We start from the raw sequence: 17036 nt of genomic DNA, 5'->3' as shown, positions 1-17036 counted from the left end.
CTACACCCCAGCCCTTTTTATTTTATCTTGAAGCAATATTTCTCAGGTGATGGAGGTAATATATCACTATACTATACACATTGCTGAGGATAGACCTCCTACAATCAGAACTAGTTTTCTTGGTAGTGTTATCTGAGGTTCACAGAGGAATGGAAGGGTGGCCTAAGGATGGGATGACCAGCCATAAGCTCCACTTTACTGGTAATTATGAAGCTCAGTTCTCAGATTTATCAATAACTCACACCATAACCCTAAGCGAGAACAGAGGCCAGTGTTGGAGGAGGGTGTCTTTAGCTGGTGCATGGAATCAAGCCAACTGCTGCATCTGTATCTCCACTTATTTGTCCAACCCTCTAGTCATTTATGGGGGAGGTCATATGCTATGGTGATATTGCCAAAATTCAAGATTCTCAAAGACCATGAGAGGTACTCTTTGTGTATACTCAAGGATTCCTTAGAAGAAACAAGCCTGTGAAGTTATTCTTGAATTTTTTTCTTTCTCTTACACACTACTATCTAAAACATTGGTAAGTTCTGCTGCTCTGTCTAGAGTCTGACCGCTACTCCCTTCTTACCTTACTTGCATTATTAGAAGAGCTTTTTAACTACTTCCAGCTTCAACATTTAGCCTCCTCATATATTTCCTTTGCAACAGCTGCAAGGACTTAACAAAACAACAACAAAAAACCTAACTTCAACTATGTCTTTACTTAAAGCCTACACTGGCCAGAGCCCTGGTACCCAGGCCTCTTCCTAACCACTCTGGCTAATTTCTGCCACTTTCCCATTGCTCACCTCACTCTGGCCAGCCTGATCTCACCCTTGGGCTTTGGGTCCCAGATTGAAGTGGCACAGAACAGAGCCCTTAGCCGACCTCCAATGAACATGTAGTGTACGTGAGGATTTAAGCCACTGAGCTACTAGATTGTTTATTGCCACAAAGCAACCATGTGTATCCCAACTGACATACTGCATAGTTATCTGTTGCCTGTCTCCCCCCACCCACCTCTAGGTTATTATCTCTATAATAGCAGGACTCTGTTCACTGCTATACCGCCAGTGCCTGGAATAGTGTCTGACACGGTGGTAGGCATGCAATAGTATTTGTTGATAAATAGAGCACACCAACTGAAATGGGAAGATTTAACAACAGCAGGTGAATCTAGTTACGGACTCGTCTACAAAAACACTCATTCTCCCTGATCTGAGCATGAGCCTAATGCTTTCTGACTCAAGATCACCGGACACAGATTGAAAGCATGAATCGCTTATGAATGGAAGCACAGAAAGTAGTCAAAGTTACAACACAAACGGCGATCCGGTGCGCTGCTGAGGGGATGCAGTGGCAATCGTAAGTAAAGCGCATTAGCGCTGTTTGTGTCGATGCTTAATGCTGCTGCGGTTTCCTCTCCCTGTGTGGACATCAGCATTTGAAATGAATTGAGCTTCACAGGTCTAGGATTTTGTCTGCTGTTGTCGTGAATAGGCGTGTGAGCCCCTCTGAGGGCTTCTGCAAGCGCCGAGCTGTGTGAGCTTGGGTGAGCTGCTTCCTTTTCACATGCTTCCTCCTGGTGTGCCTGAGTTTGTTGGGGACAGTGCATTTCCTGCACCATGTGGCACGGTACAAGGGAAGTCATTGTATCCCTACACAGGAAGAGGACATCTGTAAGTAGTGTTTAGGAGTGGACTGAAGGACCTTGTTAGGGTGACTTATTCTCCCAGTTCCATTTGGTTGATGAAGTGGGTCACGTGACAGGTGTGCACATAATAAGCTGCTTCAGCTGCTGCCAGTGGGAAGCACAACCTATAAAATGCAAGATCTCATGGCATCATTGAGGGCATGATCACAGAAGAGCGGAGCTGGCCTCATTTGGAGTTGTCATCTCTTCTTGCTGCAAACAATGCACCAGTGTTACTAGGCTTTTGCTTTTCCTCCAAAATAACTGCCTTTCTAGTTTGAATTAGGAACAAACTGGAAAGGCAGTTACTTTTGCCTACAAGTCCCTAAAGAGCAATCATTATTAAGATATACAAGTAATCATCCATTAAATCTACTTGCAAGAAGTCTTTGTGCTTTGCCATGAGAAAAGGAAACATTTCATCAGAGACGGAATTGCTGTTTCTCCGTCTTTTTTCCCTCTCACTTCCTCCTATATTTTTCTTTCTCTGTCCCATTTGCTACCCCCCATACTCATTAGTAACTCTATAATGAATGCAATCATAAGATATAATTTGTCTCCCATTTTCTGTGGGTGGTACAGAACAGTGATGTTCAAGCCAAAAAACACGAGTCGACAAACCTATTCCAGGGATGGTCCAACTTGCAGCTCACTCTGGATGCTTCTGAGTCACAAGGAACATGGAGAAATAGAAACAGTGCCAACCCTAGTCCTACATACGGTAATTAGAGTAATGATAACAAGACCGTAAGTCGATGCAATTCACTGCTACCATAGAGTCCCCGTATGTGTGCAGTACTATGTGAGGCACTGTGGGGAGAGCTGCAGAGGCAGTGCGTATGGCTCTTGACATGAAAAGCCAGAAAATAAATAATGCCCATGATGACAAATCCAAATGCCGTAACAGCTACTCAGATAACAGGGCTTTAGGTGGTCCCAGAGGGAAGAGTTCAGTGAGACCTTGAACAGTCAGGAAAGGCTTTAAGTAGGGGGCAGGAACTGAGCTAGACCTTGAGGGACAGGTAGGTTTTGGATTCTGTCAAAAGGACAAAGTACTTTATTAAAGAGGTCAAGAGCATATGACATCTTGATCGAATTCAGCTGTTTGGGGCAATTCACTGCACAGCCCCAGCTTCCCAACTAACCACATTACATCAGCCACACAGAGTCATCTAAGGGACATTTTTTAAAATATTCATCAGATGTTAGTAATCAGCAGTTAATCACAATATAAGGAGCCAAGACATCACAACTGTAACCTTTAAATTGATTATGAAGACAGTAGAATTATTTGTTTTGTATACCAATGAGTGTCATGGATTACGTGCTACTGAATTTAAGGAAAATAAAAAATATAATCTAGAAAATGAGAGTGTAATCTTCTAAAAGCAACGTAACAGCTCCTGAGACTTCCTTTGGACACTTTATAATATGTCAATTTGGCATTGGTGAGTTTAGTGAATTTTCCTTTGTAGACAGAAAGCTGGCGCTGGGGCTGCACAGAAAGCCCCCTGGCTCCTTGGCTACCTCGTTTTGACTGATTCTGGCTGGCTTCCCTGGCTTCTCTCTGTGGAGGAATGGCAAGGCTGGCAGCAACTGCTGAGTTCCCACAGAGAGAGGGAAGACTTATTCCCGGGCGGGCTGCGGTAGGGGTGAGAGGCCACTGAAGCCCAAGTGCTGGGCTTCCTGACCTCTCCAGGAAAGTGTCCCGCTTTCTTAATTTACTCCTAATTGGAATACTTTGCTGTGGTTTTCCTGGGCCTACGATGTGCCCTTTTTAACCACTTCCTCTCAAAAGACCTTTGTTAGATTTGATGTCATTTCAATACCAAAATAGTTACCACCTAAAACTTTTTACTAAAGAAAAGTCTTCTATTTTTACTTCATGTACCTTAATAACATGGTTTATGAGGTCTTGAGCCTGAGTTATTAGTCCCTTTGGTGGTGAGAGGTCGGAAGAAAAAAACCTGGAGTTTATAAAACTCTTTATTAAAACTTCCTGGATCATCTTCCTTGTCCTAAATGTCGTGAGTGCTTGAGTGTGGGAGCACAGACATGGGGTTTGTATGCACACCAAAGACACACTCCAATGCATCACCTATTTTACTGAAAAATGTAATTTTTAAAACTTTGCAATTTTTGCGCCCGGCGTGTTGGCACACGCTTGTAATCCCCGCGCTTGGGAGGCGGAGACAGTAGGATCTCGCAGGTTCGAAGCCAGCCTTGAAGGCTTAAGAGACCCTGTTTCCAAATAAAAAAAATATAAAACTGGGTCTGGGAGCGTAGCCCGGAGGTAGAAAGGTTTCCAGGAACCCCAGTACCACACACACACACACCAAAAAAAAAAAAAAAAAAAAAAAAAACACTTTACAATTTTCGCTTAAGTCCTGGTTGTGGTCCTTCAAGGATGCACCTGAGAGAGGCATGTCTGCAAACAGCTGAGGATACAGAGAGCTGGGTGGTCTGCTGGGAATCTAAACTTTAGATCGAGCTGATGATTCTTCTAGGGGAGATCTTCCCCTCAAGATTTCCATTCCCCAAATCTGCCATCCCCTTCTTGCAGGGACTGAAGTCATGGTAGATACTACTCGAAAGTAAGACCTCTTGAAGGACTTTCTCTGGAAAATCAGCATGCAAAAGGCAGCTGGCCCAAGAAGCCAACAACTTGGCTACAATGGCTGACTTTTAGAGTCACAGTACAGTAAGAGGAATCTGAGTTTCTTATATTTTAAAATGTCTATTGTTACTGGGCGTGGTGGTGTATGCTTGTAATCCCAGTACTTGGCAGGCTGAGACAGGAGGATCACAGGTTTGAGGACAGCCTTAGCCAATTAATGAGGTCCTCTGCAACTTAGTGAGAACTTGTTCCAAATAAAAGAATAAAAATAGGACTGAGGGTGTAGCTTGGAGGTAGAATGCCCCTGGGTTCAATCCCCAGTACTGGAAAAAAAAAAAAAAGTATTTTTCAGCCTTAGCATTAGTAAAATTCAAAGTGATAAAAGAATGGTTTTGCTTTTAAAGCCTTTATATAAATGAGGTATTTCTGTTGGTATTCCTTAAAAGAGGATGAACATTAGGTGCTAAAGTTCAGATGCCCTCTGAACATAACTCAGAATAATTAAATTTGTTAAACTGGACAACCCTGTTATCGTATGCTCTACGAATCAACTTTCATTATTCTTTAATGGCCCTTTACAATTATTTTTTTCTAAAACTTTGCAGGCTTGACTTGGGTTCACCTTGCTAGAGAATGCTTTAAAGGGCATTTCATCTAATAACAAAAGAAAATGATAAATTATAAATGGAAAAATCATGTGGTAGTGATTTAGATAGCACTAGGGTAAGAGTATAAGTAATAAAGTACACATTTTTTCCCCAATCAACCTCTACATTAGGAGCAAAAACGAAATAGCTGTCTGCATAATTAAAGAGTGAGGCATCAACATGCTTGTTAATATGCTAAATGAGGGTTTTTAAATAAACTTGAAATTGTAAAGCAAAATATGGGAATTTTTATCAGGTTAAGTGAAGAAGTTCTGTATTTATGAATGGGAATGAGATAATTTTAAGTCCCGAAAGAAAATAAAAAGCACTTGTCCTCAATGCCTTAAGCATTTGGGGAAGTAGGAGAATGAGGAGGTTTAAGAGTTTGCCTGGGTCAAGTGAGGTTCACTGGTGCTTACCTGTAATCTCTGTACTTGGGAGGTGAGCAGGAGGCTGGCCGGTTACAACTTAGCAAGACAAATAAAAAGAGCCAGCATGATGTACCTCACAGGCATATGGCCCTGGGTTCAATCTAGTACAGGGGGAAAAAAAAAAGAGCCACCTGGGTTTAAATTCCTTTTTTCCCCCCTGGTACTGAGGATGGAGCCCCAGAGCATTCTATCTCCGAGCTATACCCCCAGCCCTATTTTTTATTCTTTATTTTGAAGCAGGGTCTCACTGAGTTGCAAAAAGCCTCACTAAGTATCTGAAGCTGTCCACAAACCGCGACCCTCCTGTCTCAGCTTCCAAATGCTGGGATTACAAGCGTGCGCCACCACGCCTGGCTTGTAAAATCTGATCACCGATCAAGTCCTTCTTAGCCATGATAGTTAGAGGGGACCAAGTTATGTAACTTCCCCAGCTGTAAAATGGGGGATATTGTAGTTTTTACCGTATATGATTCTAATGAGGACTACAAATAAAACATTTTAAATACAACTTAATGGAATAAACACTCAATAAAAAAAATCAGCATGCAAAAGGATGAATAAGGATTAGGGGTTAGATGATAGCTTACCATTTCTCTGCCCAAAACTCTCTGGTGGATTCTCTTAAGCAGGATTTCTTGCCATATCCTCTAAGGCTCCATGCAACCAACCTCTTTTTCTCTGCCCTGATCTCCAGCCACTTTCCCTCCCCTCTCAGCTCTGGCGCTCTGGCCTCATTCCTGAGTGTTCCTCAGACACCCTGGGCCCCTCACCTCAGGACCTGTGCAGAAACCTCCACCTTCCTCCCTCACAATGTCGCAGCCTTCAAGTCTTACCCCAGAAGCACCTTGTCAATAGATGTTCCCTGGACATCCTGTATGACAAGTTGACACCTCATGCCCACTAATAATAGGCAGCCCCCTTTTCACTTTATTCTTTGCTTTAGTAGTAACTGTTAATATACTACATATTTTACTAATTTGTCTTGGATATCTTCTACATCTCACACTACCACATAAACCCTAAAAACATAGGGATTTTGTCCTAGTCACTGCTGTCTCCCCCATCCCATGCCTGGAATAATGTTTATTATTATTATACCTATCAATAAATATTTAATGGCCGATGAATGAGTAGAATTTTCTTAATTCCTAAAAATAAGAATTATACCATACATGTATATTTCCTAATTCCAAAGTTTAATGAAATACAATTTTTTTGGTTGCCACAATGATTGTTGACTATAGTTATAGCAATAATCATTCCCTAAAGGCCTGATAATTACACACTCGGAGTTAAAAGGACAAGGTTAGGTCGCCCTGCTCATGATGTAGCTGTTCCTTCTTAGCCTTCATCAGTTCACCTGGAGGAGGAAATGATGATGCTTACTGCCCACCCCCAGCTCCTTCAGCCACAAATAACAAGGAATACCTTGCCCTTTCTACCCTTTCCTTTTAATAGTTATAAAGAGGCAGGGGAGCTTCTTAAGTAAAGACAGTACATAATTTCTAGAATATTAATTTATTGGAGAGCAGAGCATATGGATATATATATCATATATATGAATGATAGTGTGTTATCACTATGTAACTACTCCCTCCCTCTTGAAGCATTTTTAAGAGTTTTTCTAAACACTGACATGTTGAGAGAGGCAGGACATAGAAGAATTTCCTGGATGTCTACTGTGTTCCAGGCATTACTCTAGGGGCTTTCCATACTCCATCTAATTTATTCCTTACAATGATCCTGCAGGGTAGATACTATCCCCAATCTCTAGATGAGGAACTAAGGCTCTGAGAGGATAAATTTCTTGCCCAAGGCCACCTGACTAATAAATGGCAGAGCAAGATACAGAGTGTTTATCAAGGGCATGACAACCACTTTCATTTCCTCTCTTTGCCCCTGTAAGCAGTTTCCCCAGCCATAGGCCAATGCGTGTATCTTGAGCCAGCAACTTCTGAATTAGAGAATTCATGACAGATTTCTGCAACAACCAGCCTGCCTCGAAGCTGTTGGGACCTTAGCAGCGTCTTCTCTCATTGGTGAAGAGAACCTGCACACCAGAGGTAGGCTGACATCAGAGGAAGAGCAGCATCTGTAATTGATTTGGGAAATAAATTTAATTTGGGGAGATGGTAAGGAAAGGAAAGACAAAACTGAAGATGAGTTAGGATGATGTAGTGGTTAAGACACCTCTGGTTTCACATCCGAGATTCTACATGTTTATTTTATATTTTGTTCATTCAATAAATACTTACTGAACACTAGTATGGGCCAACACTGTTCTAGGAACTTTGGATATACCAAAGAATAAAATAAAGATTTATGTTTCCCTAGAAAATATATTCTAGCTATGTACTTCCTAAGCTTCAGCTTCTTCATACATAAAATGGATAGCCAGGTGTGGTGGTGTACACTTGTAACCCCAGTGCTTGGGAGGCTAAGATAGGAAGATTGTAGGTTCACGGAGAGCCTCGGATACTTAGTGAGGCCTTCCGAAACTTAGTGAGACCCTGTTTTAAAATAAACAATAAAAAATAGGATAGAGATGGGGGTATAACTCAGAAGTAGAATGTCCCTGGATTTAATCCGCAAAAATAAATAAATGAATAAATAAGTAAATATTTTTTGTGGTACTGGGGATGGAACCCAGGGCCTTCTACCTCCAGGCTATACTCCCAGACCTATTTTATATTTTTTATTTGGAAACAGGGTCTCACTAAGCTGCTGAGAGCCTCATTAAGTTGCTGAGGCTGGCTTCAACCTGTGCGATCCTCCTGTCTCAGCCTCCCAAGTGCTGGGATTACAAGCGTGCGCCACCACGCCCAGCTTAAGTAAATAAGTAAATCTGATAGAGTAGTATCGATTCATATGGTTGTTGTGATGACTGAGTACACAACAAATACTGAAGATCATTATGCCCACATTTTCAGTCTGTGTATCTGGGAAACAAAAAATAACAAAAACTATGAAGTTGGAAATATAAATAGTATTTTGGCAAGAAAGCTTTTTGTCACTCCAAATTTCTAACATATGTGACCCAAGAGGTTGGTCTTCATATTTAACCTGGGGATTGGTGGTCTGGAGTCACCCATGTGCTCTGATGTCCTTCAAATAAAGTTGAGATGGTAATCAAATATCCTGGATTCCTGAGTTTGACCTGTGCCAGGCAGACAGGAGAGGCCTTTAGATAAGGGTACTCTTTCTGTGCTACTCGATGTGGGCTCCATGTCCATATTCAAGAGCCTCGGAAAATGGCTCAGCCATGCTCTGAGATGAACTATGAACTGTACTGTTGGAGCCGAAGACTGCACAAAAAGCCACTGTCAAAGGGCTTCAGAAAGCACAGTTCAAGACTGAGAAGAGGCTACTGAACAGAAGACCAGCACTCTGATCTATGTCAGTACCTAGGCCATCTGCAGATAGAGAGATGGGAAAGCAATCTACTACCAGCCAGGTTTAAAAGCAACCATTATCAAGAACTGTATCTCTAGCTACCATTGAACTCAAAGTATGATCGCTGAACCAGCAGCACCAAAATTACCTGGGAACTGGGCAGAAATTACAAATTCTTAGGCCCTATCCCAATCTTACTCCCAGAATATTCACAAGTAGGTCCCAATAATCTTTGTTTTCCCAAGTTACCAGATGATTTCCTGCTATGTGCTCAAGTATGAGAATTAGCAAGGCAAACTATTGAGCTAAGAGACATCTTAGCTAGAAGCCTCCTGCCTCTATTGCCTTCCTCCTGGCATAAATCTCTTTTCAATCAGGCAGGCACATTCTACATTTACCTATTTTTTGAATTTTTTAAAAAAGTTTTGATATTGTGATATTATATCAGTGTTCATAAGGGATATTTGTCTACAGTTTTCTTGCTGTGTCTTTGTCTGGCGTTAGTGTCAGAGTCATGCTTGCTTAAAGAGAAATATATCCCCTTTTATTTAATATTATTGGCATATTAAATAAGGATCAATGCTAATTTTTCTTCAAATATTTTTTAGAGTTCACCAATATAGACACCTTGTTCAAGGCTTTAAGAAAAAGTTTTGATATTATGGTTACTTCTTTTTTTTTTTTTTTTTTTTTGGTGGTACTGGGGGTGGAACCCAGTGGCTTTTCTACCTCTGGGCTATACTCCCAGACTTATTTTATATTTTATTTGGAAATAGGGTCTCATTAAGGTGCTGAGAGCCTCACTAAGTAGCTGAGGCTGGCTTCGAACCTGTGAGATCCTCCTGTCTCAGCCTCCCAAGCGTGGGGATTACAAGCATGCACCACCACACCCGGCTTGGTTATTTCTTTTAATAAGGCTCTGTGAGGTGGAGAAATGATAATTAGTAAGGTCCTATAATGGCTTAAGTCAATGAAAACCCTAGACTTTATTCTTAACACTCAAATTCTGTCAAGCAGATTGCATATAAATATTCCTATAGGATTTTCCACATATTTTTATTTTCATTACTTCTGACTTTTCAGTGTTCTCTACTGGACTCTTCACATTTTTTTTGAGGTACTAGGGATGGAACCTGGGGGCATTTTACCTCCGAGCTTCATGCCGAGCCCTATTTTTTATTCTTTATTTTGAAATAGGGTCTCACTGAGTTGCAAAGGGCCTCACTAAGTATCTGAGGCTGTCCATGAACTGCAATCCTCCTGTCTCAGCCTCCCAAATGCTGGGATTACAACCATGTGCCACCATGACCAGCTCTTAACAACACTGAATTGGGCCTTAAACCCAACATGAATTTTAAAAATATGGACAAAGGCCAGGCGTGGTGGCGCACGCTTGTAATCCCCGCTCTCGGGAGGCAGAGACAGAAGGATTGCGCAGGTTCAAAGCCAGCCACACTAGCTTAAGAGACCCTGTTTCCAAAAATAAAAAAGTATAAAATAGGTCTGGGAGTGTAGCCCGGAGGTAGAAGGGCTTTCAGGAACCCCAGTACCACAAAATAAATAAATAAATAAATATGGACAATAATAACATTGGCAACTATAAATATTTACCATGTTATATTTCATATGACTTACTTAATCCTCTAACAATCCAACACTAAACTCTTATTATCCTGTTTTACAGATGAAAATATTAAGGCTCAGACAGGTTATGTTTTTGTCCAAGGTCAAATAGCATGAAATGGCAAGCCTGGAGTTTGAGCCTAGTCAGTCAGACTCCAGAGCCAGCTTTTTAATCATTACACCACTGATCCTCCACATTAGAATCACTGGGAAAATGGTCAACAAATATTAGCGCCGGGGTCCCATCTCCAGGGATTCTGCTTTAATTGATCTGGATAGGTCCTAGATAGAGATACATTTTATAAGTATTCAGATGATTCTGTCACAGCCAGGATGAAAACCAGTTCAATACACAATATAATCTCCATGTTTAAGTACATTATCCAAGGTGAGCTGCTAGTAAGTGTTGGCACTGGACTCCAGATTCAAATCTGTATGGGTCCAAAGTTTGACTTGGTCATCCTCATAAACTTAGACTCTACTTTCACCATTTCCACTCTAACACTACCTTACATTTGAAGGAAGTTTACAACTTACATCACATGTTCAAAGAAAGAAAAATAAAAATTCTTTAGCCAGCATGCCTGTGAAAACTGTTGCTTTCAAGAAATGTTTTCATGACTTCGTAACTAATCTAATGTCCTCCTTTAAAAAAAAAAAAAAAAAAAGGTTTGGCCCCTGACAAGTATTCTAAATATAATGGTAAAATATCTACATTTCCTATGAGCTTATAAACTGAAGTGGTTCTTAGGACAAACAAAAAGGCTTTTCATCTAAAATTTTAATTGAGTCCAATTTCAGTACCTTGGGAATTAGTTCCAATGTTTGGCTCAGTTTTCTGGCACTGCACACTGTGCCCTGGCCTCGGGCCTGCAATGGGTCACCCTACAGCTGCACCTCGGGGCTACCTGCCAAGAATCTGGTTTCATGGCAGCACTACCCAGTGGCTTAACACCAGAACCTTGAGCCTGGATACCCAGCCTGGCTAATAGCAATCCATAGGACTACAATTCTATCTGGCAAATGACTGGGAGGAATAATTTCATGTAGCATGGTAGGACCTTCTGATGTTTGGGGAGGAAAATAGAACTAACTTCATAGTTTAAGAGTGGAAATGGGTTTTTCTTGAGGATTGATTTATAGCCAGAAGGTTAAAGATTGGTACGGACATCACATAAGAGGGGAAATTTGTCACTTCTATTTGTAGCCAAGTTTATAGCAGCTCTTTTAACTGAGAAGAAGATTAGAGACCCCACTATCCTGGTTCTGAGACTAGAAAGATCAAGGTTTGAGACCTGATCTTTCCCCTAGCTAGTTAGGAAAGTTTGGGCAGATAACTTAATCTCATAGTGCCTCAGTTTCCTTACATACAAAATAAGGTTTAGCTCACTAAATGATTCTAAATCTCAGCCCTAAAATTGTGTGTTTATATATAATATATATATATATATATATATATATATATGTATATGTGTGTGTGTGTGTGTGTGTGTATGTGTGTATGTATATATATTCATATATATGTATATATGTATATATATATATTTATAGTTTTCCCATTTGGTGTAACCACTTGAAACATCCTCTTGCTAGAGAAATTTGAATTTCTAAAACTCTGAGGTAGCTTAAGGATCTCATACAATTGAAGGACAAAGAACTATAGAGTTTTAGCTTTAAGAGGCTATTTAGATAATTTAGCCTAATTTCTGAATTTTACCTTCTTTCTTCTTCCTCCTCACTTCTTATTCTTTCTTTTTTCAACAAATATTTCCTGAGTTCTGGTATACACAGGCCATTGAGTTAAGTGCGAGAGGCCAAGACTGAGTCCTTGCTTTAAAGAACTTGTAATAGAGACAAACAGATAGTTGAAATACAATGGAGTAAGTTCTACAATGGGGTGAGCAAAGGGTGTGAGGGACTGTCCAGACTGGGGTGGGGGTCAGAGAAGGGCTCTGGAAGAGATGACATCTAAGCTGAGGTCAGGGAAGGGAGAGCATCTTTCTAGGTAACAAAGCAGTATGTACCACTGTATATCATAGAAGGTCTTCTGGATCAGTGAGGAGGATTGCCCAAGGACATGCCACTGACCAGTGGCAGTTTGCAGCAGAGAATGGAGCTCAAGGATCAAATCAAGACTCAGTCCAGGCTCAGTTAAATGTCAATGATATAAATAAAAAGGTTTCTTTGTTTTTTGGCACAGGTGAAACATCACAGTCCTTGCCCTTGCTGCCACCAACTTTAATTAAGACTTAGGGCTCTTTCCTGGGCTCTAGGGTTAGGACTTCCTCTCTCTATCTCCGGTGTCTTCAGCAGTAACCGATCAGCTCAGCTCAACTATAACACAGGGTTGTCATCTGAGGAGCACCGCCACCCATCTACTGTAGGGACTGCTGAGTGTCAGGGACAGAGAAAGACCCTGGCTCTATATGGCTTGGAAGATAAGTCTTGCTGGTGATGGCCCAGTTATAGGGCAGTTCTAAGGCATGATGAATGTCTTCAATTATTTGAAGGATTGTTCAAAGAATTAAGTTTATTCTGTATAGGTGGGAAGGGAATAATATGAACCAAATGGATATATAGGCTACAAGTAAGTATATGTTCTCCAAGAAGAACTTGAGTTTTTTTGGTAAGTAATGAGTCTCCCTACACCATGATTATTTAAAACAAAGGCAAAACAACAACTTTACAAAGATGTCACAAAAGGGATTCACATTGACAATAAGAGTTGGATTGTACAGCTTCTATAATCCTCTATTTTCATAGTTGGCCCAGGCCAACTGAGGCCTCATTGTTCTAGTTTCTTATCTATTCCTCATGAAATATGTAATCTTGGCTCTAGCTAATTCATATTTCAAACACATTATTTTTACATTTCTAAGCAAAGATAAACTTACTGTATATTGTGGTGTGTGTGTGTGTGTGTGTGTGTGTGTGTGTGTGTGTGTGTGAGAGAGAGAGAGAGAGACAGAGAGAGACAGAGAGAGACAGAGAGAGAATAGGGATTGAACCCAGGGGCATCTACCTCTGAGCTACACTCCCAGCCCTATTTTATTTTTTATTTGGAAACAAGGGTCTCAATAAATTATTGAAGCTGGCTGAAAACCTATGAGCTTCCTGTTTCAGACTCCCAAATACCAATATTACAAATGTGTGCACCATGCCTGGCTATATTATGATATTTAAGAAGGCAATTTAAAGAGTTTTCTTGTCACATAATACATTAATATATTTACTTCTAAGAGTAAACCTGTAGTACTTATATGAGAAAATGGGCAATTAGTCACATACACATACCACACCCACATATCCAATCGGGCACAGGCACCCTACCTTATTTTAAGTATACTTTGCCTATGTACTGCAGATGCTCACATCTATTAAAAATTCAATAAATTCTTCCTTTCCTTTCTTTCATCTTTGTTTATTGTGGAAATTTTTGTGCTGCTGAAATATCAGTTTTATTTGTCTAAAGATATGGAGGGAGTAAAGAGAGTAAAGTCAATAAAAACTGAAGATATTATTGGCAGTCTTGGCGGGTGCAATTTAGATTTTGTAAACTCCACATTATTTTTGGAGAGCATTGGTAAAAGATTATAATATATATATATGTATATATATATATATATATATATATATATATATATATTAAGGCAGACCATTGTAGCCAACATAGCAAAATAAAATACATAATTTTTAAACGGTTTTCCATGCTTAGTGCATATAATATGTTATAAATCAAATATATTAAATAGCACTTGATTTAAAAATTAGTATTTGGATAAAATATTACCAAATGCCTAAAATATGTATGTTTTAAAACAAAGTAGATTTTTCAAGTAGAAAAAATAATCCAAGCTCATTTTCTAAGTGTAGAAAATCAAACAACATTAAAAGAAACAGTCAAGGCCGGGCGTGGTGGTGCACGCTTGTAATCCCCGTGCTTGGGAGGCGGAGACAGGAGGATTGCGCTGGTTCAGAGCCAGCCTCGCTGTCTTAAGAGATCCTGTTTCCACATAAAAAAGTTACAAAATAGGTCTGGAAATGTAGCCCGTGGGAGTGTATCCTGGAGGTAGAAGGGCTTCCAGGAACCCCAGTACCACCAAAAAAAAAAAAAAAAAAAGAAACAGTCAAAATGAAATAGCTCATCCCTAAAAGCCACAGAATATAAATTTCTTTAACATACTGTGCAAATAACTTATTCTTCACTGTCTTCTATATTCTACCTTAGAGACATGCATATGCCCAACTATACATTAAAAAAAGGATTCCATAGCTACTAGTTCTGGCAGTTTATTATACACTGAGAGGAACGTTGGGTGGACCAATCAGTCCCTAAGCCATCTGGAAAGTCATAGGAATTGCCTCCGGGATAGTGTTTACTGTGCATAGGATGAAAAGATCTTCTATTTCAAGGTGATCCTGTGGAGGATCCCCTCAAAGAGTAATACTCTGCTGGGCTCTCCATACAAATGTACAGTCATGGCTAATATTGTACTGGAGGTACAAAGTGCTACCAAAAATAACAAGCAGAACTTGGGGAGGGGACAACAAGCAGCTATCTGTTAGCTCATAGACTCCCCCCGCCCATCCTGTCTTTTTTCATAAGATAGAATGTTTTATTAATACTGTTTTCAACAGAAGGAATGGTAACCGCAAGGGATCATGAGGCCAAATCTCCTGAAGTCCCTACAGGGGCAAAGTAGGAACTGGGTAGGAAAAGTGGTGGACCATTTTGAAAGAAAGAGCAGGACAACTGGGAGCAGAGGACTGGGACAAAGTCTGCAAAGCAGGGGACCAGATGACGTGGAAGATGCTACAGCTGCTTGGTACAGCTGCTCTAATGTCCCCTTGCTTCAGAGAGGGCAAATGTGTTTAGAAATGAAAGGCAAGGGGGATAGGAACAATGCACCTCCCATTTCTAGCCAACTGGAATATAATCTGCACAAATCTCATCCTGTTCTCACAAGGTAGCTATTTTTAGGGTTCAAAAATAGGCAAAATAACTAACCAGCATACCCCCATGTGCTTCTTAGGGGCAAGCACAATTGGGTAATCCCAAATTACTGAGAGCACATTGTGATTTCTAAGGCAACTTCTAAGGACAAACTTAGAGAGTTGGAGCCATGAACATTAGAAATAGTAGCAGTTTAGTAATAGGAATGTTTTTTGGCCTTGCCCAATTGTTTCTGAACTCATAAAATGTTTTATAACATGTAACCTTAATATATATATACTTTAGGCCACAGACTTAATGGATTTACTCATTATTTCTTGTCTTAAACTCAGTACATATAGGTAGACCTCTAAGAAGATTTTCCAAAACTCCGAGCCTTATTGAACTGTATACTGTCCTAAGGATTGGCTCTGGTGGACTTGAAATCTTGAAATCCTACTCTGAGGAAACAAATATGGTTGGGGAAGAGAAGGGCAGGGACCGGTCAGCCTCATCCTTGCTGTGTTTGGTGTGTGTGTGTGTGTGTGTGTGTGTGTGTGTGTGTGTGTGTGTGATCTATAGGGGCTATAGTGCCCTTCTATAGGGTCCTTCTATAGTGGTCCTTCTACAGAGGTCCTTCTATAGTGGACCTCTGAGCTATAGTGCCCTTCTCATTTTTTAGTTTGAAATAGGATCTTGCTAAGTTACTGAGGCTTGGGCTAAAACCTGTGACCATCCTGTCTCAGCCAAATACAGGGATATACTGTCTCTGGGCCAAGCCATGGTGGACGAAGGCAGCTGACCTGCATCCTTGGGAGCTTGCATAGCCTTCTGTAGAAGCCTGAACCGGCTGTGCAGTTTTCACCCTTTGTTTCATAACTGTGTCCACCAATGAGAATGCTAATTCACCAGCTGCCCGACTTAACAGATTCAGGAACAAGGGAAAAGACAGTACAGAAATGAGGCGGTGCTGAATAGAAGTTAATGTGGAGCTGAGGAAAGCTAAGAAGGATGACCAGATGCTAAAAATGAGAAATGTAAGCTCATTTCCTGATGATGCTACTTCTCCACTACAGGAAAATCACAACAACCAGGGGACGGTGGCTTGGTCTCTAGATGACGTTGTCAAAGACACAAATAGCAACAATTGGGAAAGCCAACTCCAAGTTACTCAAGCTGCTAGGAGACTGCTTTCTAGGGAAAAGCAGCCCCCCATAGACAACATAATCCAATGGTTTGATTCCAAATTTGTATCCTTGAGCAAGAATAAGTGTAGTCCCACTCAGGTTGAGTCTGCCTGGGCACACACTAACATTGCTGCTGGGACATCAGGACAGACCAAGGCTGTGGTGGGTGGAGGTGCAATCCCAGCATTCATTTCTCTGTTGTCATCACCCCAGGATCACATCAGTGAATATGCTGTCTGGGCTCTAGGAAACACTGCTGATGATGGTTCAGTTTTCTGAGACTTGTTTATCAAATTTGGAGCAGTGGACCCACTGTTGGCTTTTCTTGCAGTTCCTGAAATGTCATCTTTAGCATGTGACTACTTATGTAATCTTACCTGGACACTTTCAAACCTTTGTTGCAACAAGAATCCTGCACTCCCGTTAGATGCTGTTGAACAGATTCTTCCTACTTTAGTTCATCTCCTGCATCATGACATCCCAGAAGTGCTAGTGGATACCCGCTGGGTCATTTCCCATCTCACCC

General features: G+C 40.8%; 1 protein-coding gene across 1 annotated transcript in view; it reads left to right on the top strand.

The window, feature by feature from the left end:
- Positions 1-17036, top strand: part of LOC308266068 (importin subunit alpha-1-like) — a gene marked incomplete at both ends in the record, with an annotated part of 81546 nt that overhangs the window by 13603 nt on the left and 50907 nt on the right. The window contains 5 exon segments of the mRNA XM_080700104.1: positions 1013-1086; positions 2262-2400; positions 16182-16294; positions 16298-16786; positions 16790-17035. Of these exon segments, the coding sequence (XP_080556230.1) occupies positions 1013-1086; positions 2262-2400; positions 16182-16294; positions 16298-16786; positions 16790-17035 (1061 nt within the window).

Source organism: Muscardinus avellanarius (assembly GCF_963383645.1).
Source record: "Muscardinus avellanarius genome assembly, chromosome: 8".
NCBI classification, from domain to species: domain Eukaryota; kingdom Metazoa; phylum Chordata; class Mammalia; order Rodentia; family Gliridae; genus Muscardinus; species Muscardinus avellanarius.
Note: the sequence above shows the minus strand (reverse complement) of the source record. Positions and strands in the feature narration are given on the sequence as shown.